Source organism: Poecilia reticulata, linkage group LG23 (genome assembly GCF_000633615.1).
Source record: "Poecilia reticulata strain Guanapo linkage group LG23, Guppy_female_1.0+MT, whole genome shotgun sequence".
NCBI lineage: Eukaryota > Metazoa > Chordata > Actinopteri > Cyprinodontiformes > Poeciliidae > Poecilia > Poecilia reticulata.
Window position 1 is genome coordinate 4040375 of NC_024353.1, and position 19018 is coordinate 4059392.

The window sequence follows — 19018 nt, forward strand, 5'->3', positions numbered from 1 at the left end:
TATATATAAAGAAGGCCGAATGAGCAATGATATGTATATTAGGAATCAACCATTGGGGGTGTTAAACAGAGCCCTCTGGTGGTTTCTTTGGATAATTACTACTTTTTTATCCTCCCGCCCCCAGCTATTTGTTTCACAGCTTTTTGTAAAAAATAAAACATAAATTACTGGATGTGTTTAGAGAAAAAAAAAATCTATTACCCGTTGTTCTTTAATTTTTAATTTTCAAAAATTTTATTTTCTCTTTAAAGACGGGTTCAACACAGCATTTAGTTCAGTCATTTGGAAATAAGACATTTCAGCATATATATTTTCAAAATACCCAAAAATAAAGCTAAAGAAATAATATAAATATATTTTTTAATTAAATCCTTCTCTATTATCAAATAATGAAAAGTAAAAATGAGCATTTTTTATGCACTTAAATTAAGCTTTCAAAATATTGCATCTTAAGAGCTGGAAAGTCAGATACCTTGCAAGATTGAGCTTTTTCAGAATATACTTCAAATGCAATTGAATCTAATTCTTTTTTGAATGCAAATTACAAGTCCAGTGATCTAGTGGCAATATTTTCATCCCTTCAAGTAGATCAAACAGAGCTTTGTTAAATGCATGTTCTATGCAGCAAATCAAGGCAACATTTCAAAAGCAACATATTATGAAAAATGTTGGATCTGCTCCAACAGTGCTTCTCAGAAAATGTGCAGTGATTCAGAATGTCGTGCTTTTTTAGCTTCAACCGAACGATCGGTGAACGATGCCAAACGATCAGGTTTAGTTGGAATCAGAAGAAAAACCTCCCTGTGCTCACATTTCTCTTTAGGCTGTAGATTTCCCACTTGCATACATTACCAGTCAGCCTGTCTGCAGCCTCCTGCCAACATCCATCACACTAATGCAAGAGGAGGCATTTGTTTACAAATCAGTTCTAATGTTTGTAACTGTCTTGAAAGATTATTCTTGGTATATTTTCCTCATTGGCTGTTTTACTTGCACGGGTTTTCTTCATCTAAAAAAAATAAAATAAAAATATATATAATAATAATTCCTGATCATAAAAAAAGGCTTCATGGTTTGGAGCACATATGTATGACAAACTAGCAAAAACATAATCTGTAAGGTGACACATCCTTTTCCACAGCACTATAGAAATTGCTATTTTATTTATTGTACTGTAGAAGTGAAGCATATCCAGATCACTGGTTTCATTTGAACTCAGGATGTTTTCAGAAGTTAAAATCGTTCTCTCGCACATTATTCTACGGGGACACATTTAATGCTTTTAAGTAAATTTCACCACTAATCCAAATTAAATATAAAAGTTTTATTACTTCCTATTTTAAGACAAAAAAAAGTGAGCAGGGCACTGCCCTCCAAAGACTGCAGTTGGCTGCAACAGCAATATTGTAAATGAACCACTGGGTGTCGCCATAGTGCAGGTGTATTCAACCCCAGGCCTCAAGGAGTTTAAAACACATCTGCAGCTTTCAGACGTCTCCCGGTCCAGCAGACCTGAGTCAAATGGCTGAATCCCCTCCTCCGCAGGCGGTCAAGTTTTCCAGAGTCCTGTCGAAGAGTTCCCTGACTATTTGACTCAAGTGTGCTCAAGCAGAGACGTATCTAAAAGTTGAAGGACATTGGTACTCGAGGACTGACGTCGAATACCTCTACCGTAGTGGCTCCGTCCAAGCCCAACTTGCCTCGTCAAATGTAACGTCAAACACAAAACTCGAGGGTTATTCATGGCTTGAAATGTTTGTACTCATTGTTTGACAAGTTAATTTCACATTTAGCTTCACTCAAGGTACTTCAAAAGCCACGCACATGTGTCGACGCGGTCGACGCAACAAGATACGTCCCAAAGCTCTGCCCCTATTTAACCTTATTCAAGCCCTTTTAGCCTCTTACACTAAATAACTTACCAGGAGACTTCAGTCAGGTTGACGAGGGTTCAGGAAGCCTCAGGCAACACGGTGGGATTGGCAGTTCAAAGCTTGGAACTAGAATGAGCTTGTTACACTAACACACACACACAAAAAAAACATTCCCTTAATTAAACTTTGCAGGAAATTTTGGTAAGAAAGGAGAGCACAGAAACGTTTTTTTTTTTTTGTAACGGAGATGTTTATTTAGACAACTGAATGCATGCCAGAAAGAATTGTGTCACAGCAGCGGTAACTCTCTGCTCTCTCATACTTCTAAATCTCAGGGAGAAACAAACTTCCGAGTGCTTTTGCGGAACACTATCTGCTCTAATTTATTGTATCAACACTTTACTTTAGTCAAGTTGAGGAGAGTGGGGGAGGACACAGTAGATGCCATCTTCGAATCAAAGATTAAGAGGAGAGGGGAGGGGGCAGGGAGGGGAGATCCTCAACGGCTTTGACCAGAATGTTTGTCATTCATATCACTGTTTTGGCAAAAAAGACAAAAAAACAAAAAATGTTCAAGGGGATTGTAGCTCTCACACAAAACACGTAAAAAGACGATAGAAAAAGATGCACTTACTGTAAGGAAGCATTCACATGCAGTACAACGTGTCTTCTCCTCAGACTAGATTTAACAATATTCTCCACTATTTCTTACAGAGATTCACAGCTAATGTTTTTCAGTTCGGAGAATTATCTTACACATAACAGCTTACTAGGTGAAATGAGGACGTGGCGGACGGGTCGAGAGAGAAAGAGGGCATGACGGAAGGCAAGAGAGATCAAAATTGTGCTTATCGTTGTCAAAAATGAGATTAGTGAAGCCACAAAAAAGTTGTCGTGCTAAACTTGACACTTTATCCTCCCCCCCCCCTTAAAAAAGGGGGGACGCTCTTCAATAAAACTTTTGCCAGTTGGTCCGGTAACTAGACTTTGTTGCTGATGTCATCGTTTTTGCCAATGCACTGATGAGCAAAAATATATCAAAAATAAATCCAAACCTTTCACGAAAAAAAAAGAACAATAAATAATAATTAAATGGTGCTCTTGTACTGTCATTTTACTGTATATACACAGATAGTTAAGGTTGATGTATATATGTACACAAAGCAATTCAGACTGGGTTTTCAGCATAGCTTTGAACTGGGATTTTTGTCCCAGTTTTTATTCATTTAAAAAAAAAAAAAAAAAAAAGTATTAACATCATAAGTTACTCAGGAAATTCAGGGGGCAGATGGGATTATGCACATAAAGAACAGGGCAGTGCCTTACAATAGTATTCCTAAACTTTGTCGCGTTTTGTCTCGTCGCCACGACAAACCTCGACACGCTTTCGTCCGCTACGACAAAGTGGTGGACACAGTCGTGAAATGGAAAGAATAGGATGCAAGCTTCTCCAAACTTTTCACAAGGACAAATCTGAAAAGTGTGGCATGCAGTTTTTATTCAGCACCCTTTATGTTGATACCCGTAAATATAAAAAAATGAAGAAAAAAAAAAAAAAAAGCAGAACAACAAACAGCCTTCAGAAGTTACCTAATTAATAGTGTTCACCTCTGTGTACGTTATTATCAATGTAAATACAGCTAAACTGTGGAGGCCTCACAGGCTTCTTAATGGACAATATTGAACAAACAGCATCATGAAGACCAAGGAACATGGCAGACAGGTTGAAGAAGTTGTGGAGAAATTTAAAGTAAAGTTAGGCTATGAAACTACATCCCAAGCTATGACCAAATATAGAGTGATGCTTCATCTGATATCTGAAAATCAAAGGAGTACATGGCAGCTGCAAACCCCTAAGACTAGCTAAACTTGACAGGCTGGTCAGGAAGAGCACAATCAGAAAAGCAACCAAAGGTGATCGTGGAAACATCAACATCTCAGGTGAAAAAAATCTGTTGTCTGATGGAAAACTATCAAGTCACACACTCCTAAAATCTGTCCCTAATTATTTGAACCAGATTAATTAGGGCCCAATTAATCTACTTTTAAGCATGTAAAAGAAGATGCTCTGTCTATTTGTCAACATGCAAAAATGCCGCATGTGGAGAAAAACTAACACTCCAACACTCCAATCGCGCCGTTCCTACAGTGGAGCACGATGGTGGCAGCATCATGCTGTGGAAATGCTTTTCTTCAACCGGGACAGGAGAGCTGTCCAGAGGTGATGGAAAGATGGACAGAAAGAATGCAGATTGTTTTCATGTGTTAAAATCGCCTAAATGTAAATCCACATGAGAATGGTGATATAAGACTTGAACACTGCTGTTCATAGGCGCTCTGCACTCAAACTGACTGAGCCCTTAGCAAAGACTCTGAGCTGCAGTTGCAGCAAAAGGTGGTTTTACTAAGTACCAAAACAGATTTTCATTTAGAGAAAAAAAAAAATCAAAAGCCACGTGTCCATTTCTTTCCACCTCACAGTAATGTGCAACTTTATGCTGGGCTATGTCATAAAATCTTGAAAATACACGAGTATCTGAAGTAGTTTGCTGCGAAAGGCTTAATTGATGCGAGTACTTTTGCAAGGAACTGTCTTTTCTTTTTTTAGAGGATGTGTGCACCTCGATCGAAGGAAGCAGATTGTGAAAAAGGAAGCAAACGTAACAGGAAACTCAGACTCTCGTAAGGTAAGGAGTAAAGAAAATAGCTTATTAAAATATTGATTGACAACAACATGCACAATGCCTTCCCAGCCTCAGAGGAATTGGTTATGATGAAGAACTTGGTCTGCACAGTGGTATAACTTTGCATGTTTCCTTTGTGTTTTTTCTTTGTTTGAGAACTACTGGTGCAAGTCGTGCACACGTCGAGGTGAACCCTTCTCTTTCCCGCTTCGAGGGCGCTGTTGTTGCTCTGCTCTTCTCCTTACAAAGTTCCTCAGAGTACAATTTTTTCCAACCTCTTTCCTAGTGTATCAAGTTCACATGTGGAAGCAGGTCGCAGTGGATCATTCGCTTCTGCTTTGCGTGAAATGTCTGCAAATGCATTAACGTCCCTGCGGCTGTCCGGTCAGCGTTAGAAGTCAGGCAAATCCGTGACTTAACATTTTTTTCCAGTCCCAGTCTTATATTTGTAGCTTATGTACAGGAGGTTTGAAAGAGCGTCTGCCAGAATGTTTTCTCAGGTAAACAGGCGAGTTCTTACAACTTTGTCGAAAGCATTCCCGGCTTTCAATCCTCTGCTCGTCTTTTTCACAAGTTCTGTCCAGTCGTCTTGCTTTTGTTACAAGGATGTAGTTCATGTAGGTTATCTCAGAAAATGTGCTGGATGTTTTTTTTTTTGTTTGTTTGTTTTATATTATACTGGATTCACAACCCATAGTATGTGCTGATGCTGATGCATGGCTTTGTGCTTGTACGTGTGTAGATTTGCTTGAAGGTGTGCATCCCAGCTCCTTTTCTCAAACGCTACGTGGGGGTCTTTGGAGCTCATGGGTCCTCCTGTTGCGTCCCTTCTTGTTTTCCTGCATCCGTCTCCATTTTGCCGTGTGCTGGCTGCTGACCCGAGCGCCCCCCGCGACCTGCGACCCGCCCGGGCCGCCCTGCACCTTTGCTCCGTTCTGCGTCTTCGGGCCGCTTTTAGGGGCCGCGCTCAGATTCGGTTGACCTTTCTGGGTGCTCTGGCTCCGAGTTGGCCCCTCCCCCACCGGATCTCCAGCTTGAAGCCACGGCCTGCTGTTTGGCGGACTAGCCTGCTGTTTCTGAGCGGTGGGGGCCGCAGCCTTGGGTCGCGCCGCGGCGCTTGGGGCACCGTCAGATTTGCCGTTGCTGTTGGGAGCTTTCGCCTTCTTCTGTTTGCGCTCTTTCTTCCAAACTCTGTCGCAAAATTCCTCCACGCTGTTCAGCTCCGGGTGGTCTAGGAGGGACAGGAAATCTCTGTACCAGACCCTGTGCTTGGCCGAGTTACCTGCGCCGGCCCCTGCGCTGGGCAGCCCGGGCAGAATGTCCCCCAGTCTCTGGGTGGGGATGACCTGCAGGTTGAGACGCTGCAGGGGCTGAATGAAGCCGTGTTCCACCGCCTGGCAGTGATAGACTCCCGTGTCAGACAGGGACAGGCTGCGGAGCAACAGACCCTGGTCTGTACGCAGCACCCGATCATCCATCTTAATCTGACACAGAAACACAGACGCAACAAGAACACAAATTAGCAACAACACAGTGGAAGCTTAATGAGTTTAAACCACATTTAATGCATGCACAGCTTTTCATGGACCAACTTTTTATGTTTTATTTCTTAGGCTTTAGTGGCCTTTCTTGTACAGAAAGTGGACAGGAAATAAGGGGGGGAGAAAAGGGAAGACATGCAGCAAATGATCCGAGACTGGAAACTGAACCCAAGCCTACCACTGCAAACTGAGTCGCACAGCGCCACATTACTAACATTTACACCCAATTTCTTTGTTGTGTATTTAAACAAATAGCAACTTTAGACTACTGCAGAAATTGTTTTCCTTTGTGATCTTTCATTTTCTTGAAGCAACTTTAAGATAACTGCTGATGAAACCGTGCACAAAGTCACCTGTCACTGTTGTATCATGTTTAAAAACCACGTATTCCAACTTTTCAACTCCACTTTATGCACCACTTCCTGTTGTGCCATAACATAAAATCCCAATTGCAGTTTGTGACACTGAAAAAGGCTAAGGGAAGGGTCTGCCCGATCGTTTTTTTACTTCGACACATATCATATTCTGTGTTTCTAATCCAGCTGTAATATCCGTTCAGGCCAACTTATAAAACGTCTTTGTTTTGCATCAGATAAATCTTCGGACCCACGGCTCTGTAGCTCAACTCGGCTTCCTGTATCCCATTTCTCTCTCTCTTACCGGATCCTGAAACAACACGCTCTCACTGACCAGCTAGAAAAATAACGCCACAGTGCAAATCTTTCTGAAATGTAATTGGTTACATCCTCGGGTCATGAAAGCGACCCTAAACATCCACACCCATGGCTTTTTCTGCACTTTGAGTTCTGTGAGTTAAAGATAACAAAGGGTTTGGCTCAGAGAATAGAGCAAGGGAGTAAAAAGTCTTTTTATCTGCAAAAGTTATAGATTTTTTTTTTTATCGCTTATAATCTCTACTGCTAAAGGCACAGAATTTACATCCAGAAATGTCCCCGTTTTTCAAAGATGCTCCCTATTTGACACAAAACGGCACATGCTTGCACAAATGCGCACACAAACCTCCTGCTTGCGATCATCATTGGGCCTCTGCAGCTGCCAGTAAATCAGCGCTCTTTGAGATTTGGGGCTGCACTCCAGAAACATGCTGCTGTTTTCCACACCGAACACACTCCTGTCCTCTATGCTGCCTCCCAAGCCGTCCATGTCGTCTAACAAAAGAAAAAAAGAAAAGAAAAGAAAAACAGTCAGAGAAATTGGCATCATTGGAAGACGGCGCACATGTGGGAGGGAGTTTTTGAGTACCGTGATGTTGAAGGTCTGAGCACTGCGAGAGCGGATCTCCGTTTCTGATGTCTTGTCGCCTGGTTCTCCTGTGGTTGAAACGACAGTTTAAAACATCAGGGAAGAAATCCATGTTATGCTGACCCCTGCCACCGGTTTTATGTCATGCACTGTTCGATTTCAAACACTAGAGGGTAATATTACCCAACGCAGCTGAAGAATGGCATGGAGTTCACGCTTTATACCACTGCTTATTCGCATAAATGGAGCAAAAATAAACAATAAATCCTAGAATCTGGAAAGAAAGTCAGAAACGTAAGCCTGCTAATCAAGGCAATGCCTCGCTTCATTTCCCTCCGCCGAGCCGTTGTTACGGAACACATTCTGAATTTTTTGCCATTGAGAAAAGCCTCTTTTTTTTGTCATCTCTTTGTGAAATTCCACTACGTCATTTGGGTTTCTAACATAATGGTGAAGCATTTTCATAGTGCGGCTTTACTGAATAGCTGTGAATGTCTCCCGCCCTTATCCACCCCCCCCCCCCACTTCTAACTGTCACGGTTTAAAACTGTTGACAGGCCGACTCGTGATGTAAGAAGAAAATGAGGTGAGCTCAACTTTAGGGCTGAACGGAAAGACGCTGAGCAGCGAAAACCAAAAAAAAAAAGACACAAAAAGTTTGTTAAAATGCTCAGTAAATTATGTTTTTGATTTTTTTTTTATTTGTCACATTATAACTACAAACATTTATTGGAATTTTATAAAATGCTAATTAGTGTATAATTGCTACTTAGAAGAAAAATGCTACATGCTTCATTTTTGTTGTTCTACTCTTTATTCCGGCACCCAGAAATAAAATCCAATGCAATCTGAAAATGAACAGTGTGTGGCACGACTGCCACCTAAGCAAGAGGCGCATTTTTATATGGTAACTTAATTAATCTGGGGAAATTATAAAGAATTAGTCATGCACACTACAATTCTGGCGTTTAAGGAAAAATGGCAAAAAGAACTAGACTCCACATCACTGTTGATACAATATCTGTCTATGGTAGTAGTAGCATCATGCTGTGGGGACAATTTTGTCCAACAGGGAAAAATGAAGTTCTTTAAAAATCCCCCAAGGATTTCACAGAAAGAATGAGAATGCGTTATACACCTGTGGGTTGGACGTGATAATTTGTTGATTTCTCGGGGTAATTGCATTTTTATTTAGCAGTGCGGGACCCATGACAAATGCATAATCTATCTTATCAAGTCTTATTCAACATCATGAACTACTTTGTGTTGGTCTATCACATAAATTCCAAGAAAATATGTTTTCAAATCCAAAGTAAATAAGGGATGTTCTCTCCTCCTCCCTGCTTTAACAACATGTTCTCTACTGCTCAAACACTCTCTGTGCATTTTGTGGGTTGACATTTCGGTCTTTTTATGTCCCTTTCTTGTTCAAGGGAGGAAAACTATGTGCCGTGTCGACAAGACCTGAGAGGAGCCAGCCCTGGCCTTTAACCATGGGGTGTGCCATCTCGGCTGTAACCCTGCCAGGCTGGAGTAAACTCACTCGCCCAATTCTGCTGGTGTGAGAAGTCCTGGATGAATGAGACAGAGGGCTGGTGTCGCTCGATGTGTGTGAGAGCTGCAGCGGTCGGCTCAAGCCTGCTGGTTACAGCGCCGGGTAATTTGAGGGTGTTCATACCTCCTGGCTGCAGGGTGAAGCGGTCAGACAGCTCCTGTTGGCTATAATTTAGTGCATGTGAGCTGGAGTATGTATATTTATGAGTGTGTGTGTGTGTGTGTGTGTGTGTGTGTGTGTGTGTGTGTAGCCTGGGCTGTGGGGTGATGGACACAAAATTGCTGCTGGCAGGAATACTAACTCAGGTTCCCGGATTGTATTTCTTGGAATGCATACTTGTGCTTGCGCGTATTTAACGAGAGGTTGTTTTTTTTTTTCTGTGTGTGTCTGTAATAATCTGATCACTTCCATGTTTAGGTGGTCTGGCATGTGAATTGTGTCTATGTTTTTTTTTCTTTTTGATTTTTTTAGCCACACCTTCAAATGCAGCTCGCAGGTGTAGCGATAGCTCCGAGGAGCGACTGTATTCATTGACGTGATTAGAAAGAAAAGACATACGGCCGTAGCAAATTCTCAGAGGACAAACGAAGCTTAAAGAGGAGTTTTAAATGTGTCTAAGCTCCTACCTCTTGGCGGTAGGAAAGTATCTGGAGCACTCAGCGCCATCCCAAGCGCAGTAAGGGTCTCTGGCCAGGCAGCACTCGGCGCAGGCTTTCCCATACACCTCGCAGCGGTGTAAGGACATCTGTGATACTCCCAGGGCTGAGCCAAGGTACAGCTGTTGCTGTGGGAGCGAAAGAAAAGGCCAGCACGTAAAATTAAACGTCCCCGCGTGGCTCGCCTGGAAAATTACTCACAAAGAAAAGAAGTCGCTTGTGGGTTTTTGTTGTTGGAGGAAGGGACGTGATCTCCGTTTGGTGAAAAACCAACAAGCGCTTCTTCAATCACTTGGCTTGAACATTTACGGTGTAACGATGCCGTGCGAAAACAAGCTTTTACCTGTTTGGTGGAAAGCTCCATAGCCGTAATGGGAGTAGGCTCCTGCGCAAAACAAACACGAGGCAGTGAAGTTTACAATACTAGTGATGAAAAACACGGAGTTGGAAGAAAAAAAACAACAAAAGATATGCAATACGGACAATCTGGTAGATTGGCTTCGTTTTCGACGTCTTACCCTGAAAACGGTCATCTCCTCAAGCACAACCTCCTCCAGGTCATGCCAGCTCTCTCTGGGAATCGTTACCACTTTTAGCACTGTTCCCATATCTGAAGAAAACAGATGAAAATATGACAAAGTGTGTCTGACTCATTGTGTTTTTAACTTTCTAGAATAGGTCAACTGATCCAAATACTTAAATCCCCCCCCATGCATCTTTTCTCTCAGTCATTTCACTCCTCAATTGTCCAATACGGTGCATTTAAGCATTTTAAATATGAGATGACTCGGCCATTTATGCCCCTTTTCTGTCAGCAGGGGGAATAGATTGATCGAGTGTGGTCAGAATCGTTGTGGTAAAATGAGCTTGAGAAAGAATGAGGAGCTGAGCCAGAAGTCATGAGAACAAAACCGAGACATAAATGCTTATTTTCTGATCACTTCACAGCAGTTAAGACCAACAAGGAACAACCATTTAGGGATGGATCTTTTGGTTAGCCCAGCAGATGCTGCTTTTTTCCCTCTTCCAGCAGCTGGTTCTAGCAGATGTACTGTAGTAGGAAATGTAGTATTTTGTACTATTTCAGTTTTTTTTTTTCCATGTCACAGGCCAACACAATAAAGCGCATAATTGAGAAATTAAGAAAAATTAGAAATGGTTTAAAACATTTTATCATAATACAAGTCCTAAACGTGTAGAGTTCATCTGTCATTTATTCAGTGCATAAACCCAGTTGCTCTGTGACACTGTGAAAACTACTCAAAAATAGAACTAGATACCCTTGAACAATAGGGAAGGGTTTGACAACATTCCTAAAAATCCAGCTAAAACCACAACCGAATGGTCTAGATAACGTTCGGCCCAGACCTGCACATTTAAAAGATGCCCACACATTTTTTTTGGGTGCTTTCTTTTCTTTCCACTTTAAAATTACATGCTTCTCTGTGTTTTCCAGGACACGAAATCTCAATGTACCATCAAGTCTGTTGTTGTGTGTGTTTGCAAGAAGCCACCGTGAGTCTGTTTCAGGCTAATTTGCTTTGATTGGAAGAAAAGAAAAGCACAGAATGATTGTACCTGTGCCTATGAACATGACATCGTATTGCCCGTCCTCTGCTTCGACTCTGTCCACCACCAGCTGGGAGAACTGGTAGTCCACATCCGTTCGAACCATGATGGGTCGTCCCCCAATTGGGTGCACTGGGTTGTACATGGCAGGATGACCCCTGGCGAAGGTGATGACATCGTCTGGAAGATCCTTGGTGGAATCAAAACCTCCGAATGTTTTGCTGGGGCACTAAAATGTTAAATAATAATAATAATTTAAGTGGTTTTACATATGTATTTCTCTGAAAATGGTTATGTTCTGTAGCTCAACACTTACAGTGCCAGGGCGGGGGTAGGGCACTCTCCCCTGGAAAGGGACCCATTGGTAATTGGGCCCGTCTCTGTGGGCATAGGGACCCAGGAAAACCCTCCTGATGTCAGCCATGCTGTACATGCACACCGCCGAGCCTTTGAATATGTTACTGTGGAGAGAGAACGTCAAACGCAGAAAGGGTGAGAGTGCAAAAGTATGCAGAACGGGGAGGGGGAGGAAAGGTTTATTATAGACAAACAAGGGGGATTCATAAATGATTGGGCACAAGGCCGGGATTAGGGTCTTTGCGGAACACCGAGGAAAGACAACAAAATGACCCTTCATCACACAAAGATGGAGAGGAGCGAGGCTGTCATTACCTAAGTACTAGATGACAGATTGGAACTTCTCTCTGACTGTTCTCAGCCCCGTGAGAACAGACAGGAATTTGGGCACGCCACCAACAAAACCGAAGACCTGCTAGAGAGCTTTTCTTAAAATCCCTTCCAATATTTTTGCTAGCCTTTGCCTGTGCCAGATGGATGGATTTCGCCTTCCCTGTTCATATGAGCTCCAAACAGGCAAAGAACAGTCATGTGGAAAAAAACAGAGTGGGGGTGGGAGAGGGGGCACCTATCCAGTCTATGCTTTGTAGGGTCAAACAGATTGCAGCAATTTACGCATTGACTCATCTAGATGGGGAATTTGGTAATTCCCAAAGAATATTATATGATCATACAACGACACAGTGATAATTTGAACTTAAGTCAATTATCATTCAGTCATGTTTAAAACTTATTTCTTTTTTCTTTTTTATTACAGGGCTCCTACACAGTCTATAAAAGGATGGAAGCCTACCCAGCTACCCAACCACTATACACATAAAAACTAGAACCTCGAGTCTGGAAAAACGTTGAGTATTGACATAAAAAATGTGTAGTAGGAACCTTTGATTTAAGCCTTGGATTATTATTTGATTTAGTCTGTTAGCTCTTAAAAATATTCTAAAGTTTACTCACGTACATCCAGCATTTAATTCATATTTTTTTGCCAGATGCCCACATGTAAGATTTTATTTCATGAAGCCGATCTTCAGCACATCTGACAAACCAAATGTCTCAGGAACATTCAAGATGTCCTTTGTGTTGCTGACTGCGGTGGGAATTTGTATCAGGCTAATTAGGGATGTGGCTGGCATACACACACACACACATGGCCAACATTATTCACCAAAGCATGGAAGATGAATGGATTAGCATTTGGAAATGTTAATTACAAAGAAATTCAATTAACTCCAGGGGCAAGAAAAGACACTCCAATATGCGCGCTCGGGAAGACGAGCGGTTATGTGTTTGTGCAGACACACAACCAAAATAATATGCTAAATACACACACACACACACACACACGCGCGCAGGGGCACAATCCAACATTGATCTGTCAGTTACGGCTTCCGTGTGCCTCATTAAGCAGTGATATTAAAAGTCAGTTCCTTCTGAGTGTCTGGTCTATTCATCTCTGAAAATCGGCCACTTAGAAAACCAATTAAACCCCTTTAATTCCTCAAAGCCCCATAATTGAATTTTAGAGCGCACGTGTGTGTGCGTGTACGTGCGTGGGTGATTCTGTGCAGCAGGCATGCGAACACGTAGGTGGACGCCCGCCAACGCGCGCCAGCCTCAGCAGAGAAAAGCCATACGGGTGTGGCGACGCGAGGCGCCTGTCCGTATGCGTTAGCCCGCACCGCTGTTCCATTCAGCTCATCTTATCGTTGGCTGTGATTGTCCTCTTTCGAAGGCCCTCAAACACAGCAGTGGACACAGAAAAAGGGGCCCCCTCCTTTCCCCGAATGCAAATTTACCATCATCACGATAAGTGCCACCATCTGTGCCATTTCAGCTCATTTATCTGCCCTTCCCCATGAATTCACCTCTCCACATGCTTAAAAAGGGCCACACCCGGCCCCAGAGAAAATCCCCATTCACGGCCGGGGTGGTGGCCAGGGGAGGAACGCGCATTCCTGCTAAGTGAATATCATGTTTCTCTGGCTCCCTCATGCTCCGTAATGAGATTTCCCCGGCAAGGTTTGCCAGGCTTTCGATGAGATGGGGGGGCGATGGGGGGGACAGGTAGCGAGGAATGGGGGAATTGGATGAAAGTAATTCCTAAGCAGAGAAGTGGAGAGCTTTTTGATTGGAGAGGAAAACAACCGTAGGACACCTGTAAGTGAATTAGAGGAGTGCTGTCTGGGAATTTCGACTGGACCACGCTTGGTCGATCACATTCTCCGCTGGGCTTGAAATGCTAACTAAATTATATCCAAAAACAAAAAGATAAAGTTATTTAATGATTACCTAATAGAAAATATAAAACCTATGTTTATAACACACAAAGAAACTGGATTTGCCAACAAAAATAAGTCAACTCCTTTTGATCTCCTGGCAGGAAATTGACGAAACAAATACGATATGGCCAGAATTCGTCACGCTATTTGAGAATTTAAGCCCTTAAAGCAGAGACTGAAGGTCATTGTACTTAAGGTCTGTACCTTGAAGTGGTGAATACGGCGTAGATAACTGGATTCTTTGGGTCCTTGGAGCTCATGAGAAATACATCCTCTAGAAATCAGACATAAAAATGAGAGAACATTTTAAAACGGATGGTCAACGTTATTTTATTTTTTTTTTCAGTTTTGCAAATTAAGAACCCACACTTACGCAGTTCATCAAAGTGTGTATCAATGCCATTGACCCCGGGAACTGAACAGATGAGGCGAGCCTTTAGAAAAGTAGTCCACTTGTTCACGAGGCTCCTGTGACCTCCCATGTCATTCTGCAGAGAGAAATTACATTTCTGTCAGCTCTACATGTACCCAGAATACCTCGAACAGAATTAAATGGCACTGGTGTTGTCATTACGATTAAGGTTGTGAGAGGGATTTTATTCTGTTTGTGTGTGTTGTTACCTTACACAGTTGTCCTATCCTGGCAATCGTAGCCTTCCCGGTGTGCTCTCCGTCCATTGCGTTCTCTTTAAAAAAGAGGAAGATCTTGTCGTCCTCAGGGTTGTCACTTTCAGGGATCAGGTTTACACCAATAAACCTGGGGTCTGGAGCCAAAAAAACAAAACAAAACAAAACAAAAAAAACATTATTAAAGCAAATCTTAACTTGCCTACTGTAATGTCACGTGATGTCCTAAGATGAAATATCAGATTTCCTGACAAAACAATTAATAGTGTATTTTGTACATATATTATTTGATTTTTATGTGCACTGAATTTATTTCACCATTGTAACAGATCTCGGTTTTCTCTTCATGATATTTGTATGATATTTCATGGTATGTACAGCTTCCCAGCTGACTGTTCCTGTTGGGGACAACAATTGTATTATCTTTCGTGAAGCAAGAACTTTTCTGGTACATTTGGTCTGGAAAAAAAGGAAAATACTTTGATCTTTGTGAATACCTTCTGGATAACATTGTGAAATTAAGCACATTTCGACTACGAGATGTCCAAAATCTTTGATTTCCAAAACATTAATTTACTGTATTTCTTCTTTCTTTGCATTTTTCCACTATTACTTTTGTGAACCAAATAATTGCAGTGGAAACACATGGGGAGCAAAAATGTTGCTTCACATAAAAATACATCTTTTATGTCAGACAGCAGCTGTATTAACTCAGATAAATTTTCAGCAGAAACTCATTTTAGAGCAAAATGAATTTTTTATATTGCTTGGATTTTAATGACATGTTGATCCAGGACATGGCATCTTCAAATGTTTATTCATAAATGACTCTGATAGGCTTCAGGGAAATCAAAAATCCAGATTATGACGTCCCTAATTATTTCTAAATTCCAATTTCAAATCCAGTACTCTGATGTTACGACTCCGAAATCAGTTCAGATGTATTTTGAGTTATACCACAGTAAATTCCTAACAACCCCACACTTTGTGCCATAAGTGCTCCAGATCCAGATTCAATAAAAGCCTCCGTCTCCACACCGCATCCTCACAAAAACACATGGCTCTTATAACAATTGAATAAATATATAATTACCATAAGTTTGAGAAACTATCAAGGCAATTCGGAAAAGCCTGAATTTAGGGAACTAGCGAGCAGAAAGCTACCGCAACCACTAAAGGCATCATCACAAAGCGTAAATCGAGCCTCCGTCTGAAAAGCTTGGGGGTTAGCTGGGTAGAAACAAGCAGTGCCATGTTACATCTCTACAGCCTTTTAGGATATGGAGTAGCTGTGAAAAAGGAGAGTGCGGCCAAAGTGGGGAGCAGATTTATAATCGCCCGCGTTGGTGCGAGAACTCTGTTATAAATCATGTAGACTTCTCAAGACCTTTTTACGACGAATACGGGCTGCTAAATGTACGCCATCAGAAATCTTTTAAGCTTAAAAAAAAGGAAGAAGCGTTTTTCAATTGACCGCACGTGTTATCGACAAAAGAGCTCTTTATTCAGAGGATATCAGAGCCAGATTCAGGGTGAATAAGAATGTGAAGAAATCCATAAATAAACCTAGCAACCTCTAAACTACCATTTAACCTTAAATCCTTTAAGAATCATCTGGTATTACTGATCCATTCCATAGTATTGCTCTTGTTACGTTCGAGTACCATGTAACCTTGTTGATAAAGGCTCAATGGAAGATCCCCTCCCCAGTAATCCACGCAATTACAATCCTCCCTTTGTTGAGACGCCGTTTGGATTTCGCAGAGCCGAACGGCTGCAATCCCCGGCGTATTTGTTTGAACAAGGTGAAAGATTGATGGGGATTAGAGCTATAACAAAGACTTCTCCCTTCTAAATGACTCCTATTAATACGTCACAGTAATCAGCACCACCGAGACCAGTATTTGTGATTTTGATGGTATGGGTGGGATTGAGAGGAACTGGAAGGAATTTGACTCCACTACAGGAAAACAGCTGAAAGTGGATTAGTTCTGTGGGAAAGAGGGAGGAAAAAGGGATGGCGCAGTTTGAGGGAAAAGTTCGAACTGACCTTTTGTGGCTCTTTCAGTCCTCTTGCAGTGGTGATAGATCGCCAGAGAGACTGAGAAGTCAATAACCCTCACTGCAGCTCTAATCTTACTAGAACAAGAACAATCCAGTGGCGCTCTGAATGAGCTCTGATATCTGATGTCTGCGCATGAATGGAAATGTTTCAAGACCTGAGGCTTAGGGGAGAATTAAATGCTTCAAAGTCTAATGAAAAGATCAGCAGCGTCTTTTTTCTTTTCTTTTCTAATTGTGGGCTGTGCTGGTGGTTTAGACCACACTTATCCAATTTTACTTGACAAGTAAATATTGATGAAAGCTGAAAATTTAAAAAGCCAAAAAAGTTGGCTTTTTAACAGTTGGTTGAAGAGGAAGGCCACAACTTAGTACAAATACCGTAGCATTAACCAACCTTTGAATTTTGATAATTTACTTACATTCTCCAAGCCCTGACGTTTTGTTCTCCTGCTTCATTTGTTCATGATTAGTTTATGATTCGGCCAAAAATAACTCCCACAGTTTTGCTGCTAGGGCTGGTTTCTCAAAAATAACGGCTGCTTTTCAGACCGTTTTAATTTTTGCGCTGTTTTGCTCGTACAAATAATAATAATACTTCTCAGAAACTGTAGAGGAAGTCCAAATGTTGGCCGTTTCCTCCATCAACTATCTACTGGTGGCCACAACAAAGTCCACTTCTTATTGGCTGATCCCTCCCTCATGACATCTCCTCTACAGGAAGCTTTACCTGTGGGAAGCTGGTGTGGTTTTCAAACACAAAGTTTTAAATTTAAAGGAAGCTTTTCTCCTTCAAAGAGGCTAAAACAGACCCTGGCATACGGCCTTAACAATCTTTGCATACAACATATGTGTCCCAACCTAAAACTGACAAGTGAAGCAATGGGTTTATCTTATTTTTTTTCTCTCACTTAGATAAAAAAAAAAAAGCCAAAAGTTTTAATTAAAGCATTAAATAAGGGAGAGTATGTGTCATTTATTCTGTCTTAAAGAAGAAAAAGTTTATCATACCATTAAGCCATCGTGAATCGTGCTGCTCTGTTCTGATTGGATGATGGTCTCCGAGGGTACGGAAAATGGCAAAGTCCCTTCCCATGAAATCGGCAGATGTTCCAGAGTACAGCTCTCCATCTGCAGACGAGTGGTTCCAGTCAGAAAGAAAGAACCGTCTCCACGGTGACTGCGTTCCTTGAGGTGATAAAGGCGGCGGTCAAACTCACCAAGCAGGAGTGACGCTGAAAGCATTTTGGGGTCGTAGGGGCTTTTCCCTCTGCCGTTCTCAAATTGGGAGGCCAGTCGGAATATGTTGTCCTGCGGTGAAAAGGGGGTCAAAGTTCAGCTTGAGGCTAATGAAAACCGCGTATAAGCCCGGTTGAAGGTACATTTATAGTCTGTGTTTCGAGTTACAATGTATTCTCATTATAGCGTTCTATTTTGGGCTGGGATGCAAAACAAATTCAGCCTGACATGAGCAGTGAGTAATGTGCTGTTTTTTTTTATAACACAGTTGGGCTGTTCTGCCACAGGTCAACAACAGTTTCTGCAACAGTGAAGTGTAAAGTAAAGTAGAAAAGAGCATAAATAAGTAAGATGGTTTTTTTTTTCATCTAGTGATGGCACTTTTTTTAAGCTCAAATGTCTAAGATAAGGTCTTAATGGTGAAAGCACTCACAGCTCTGCCCATTATTGGTCTGCAGAACTCATGCTGGTGCATTGATTAACCTGCAGCCCTCTACTGAGAAAAGTGATTAATCTTTAATGTAAGAGAAGAGTTATTTAATATCCAGCTGCTACAACTGGACTATTTGCTGGCCCATCTTTTCTCACACAAAAGAAAACACAAATGGAAAGGTGATTTCTGTGGTAGACAGTTCAGATTCGGCAGCGGCGTTGTCGCTCTTTACGACAAGTAAGCACTCATTTCAATTGCCTTTTGCATATCCACCAATAGACTAAAAAGCCCCCGAAAAACTAGAACTATTAAATTATCTCGGGGTATATTAAATAATCAAATACCTCTGCTCTTTTGCCCATTTCCAGATAAGCGCAGATGGGGTGGAAGGCTCCTGTTCCACAGATGTACAGATGGGTCTGGTTATACGGTTGAAGGACCCGGATGAAATTAGAACACTCCTTCTGAAACACAAGTAAAAGAAACACCAGGGCTTTAACGCTACAGATAACTTTATACAAGGAATATACAGAACATAAAGCAGGTAAATGACATGAGGAATCTCATTTTGGTAAATAAAATTGTAAAAGTATTCATAGTTATTGAACTTCTTCTGTATCTTGTCACAGTACAATTTATTTTAAGGGAATTTTATACAATAAATCAGCAAAAAGCAGTGAATGAGCGGAAAGGAAAGTAACACACAATAAAAAAAATAAATAATAAAAAGAAACCTGTGGCTTTATTTGCATTTATCCACTGAGTTAACATTTTGTAGAACCACCACAACCATAATCAGCCCAATTATGCCAGGTCACGTTTTACATGTCTCTACCAGGCTTGCACATCGGGAGATGGACAATTTTGGCTTTCTTGTTGC

General features: G+C 41.6%; 1 protein-coding gene across 2 annotated transcripts in view; it reads right to left on the bottom strand.

Annotated features, from left to right (window-relative positions):
- Positions 1–3108: 3108 nt before the first annotated feature.
- sema3aa (sema domain, immunoglobulin domain (Ig), short basic domain, secreted, (semaphorin) 3Aa) overlaps positions 3109–19018 on the bottom strand; it is a 37031-nt gene continuing 21121 nt past the window's right edge. Inside the window, exons 4-17 of one of the 2 annotated variants that reach the window (XM_008400625.2) lie at positions 18483–18599; positions 17687–17777; positions 17478–17597; positions 14400–14542; positions 14152–14266; positions 13983–14052; positions 11459–11603; positions 11152–11371; positions 10092–10183; positions 9917–9958; positions 9544–9701; positions 7363–7430; positions 7120–7268; positions 3109–6042 (exon numbers count right to left, since the gene is read on the bottom strand). In XM_008400625.2, coding sequence (XP_008398847.1) covers positions 5335–6042; positions 7120–7268; positions 7363–7430; positions 9544–9701; positions 9917–9958; positions 10092–10183; positions 11152–11371; positions 11459–11603; positions 13983–14052; positions 14152–14266; positions 14400–14542; positions 17478–17597; positions 17687–17777; positions 18483–18599 — 2238 coding nt within the window. In that variant the 3' untranslated portion in view covers positions 3109–5334. Of the gene's footprint in view, positions 6043–7119; positions 7269–7362; positions 7431–9543; positions 9702–9916; positions 9959–10091; positions 10184–11151; positions 11372–11458; positions 11604–13982; positions 14053–14151; positions 14267–14399; positions 14543–17477; positions 17598–17686; positions 17778–18482; positions 18603–19018 lie in introns of both variants that reach the window. The other variant, XM_008400624.2, reaches the window with a different exon arrangement.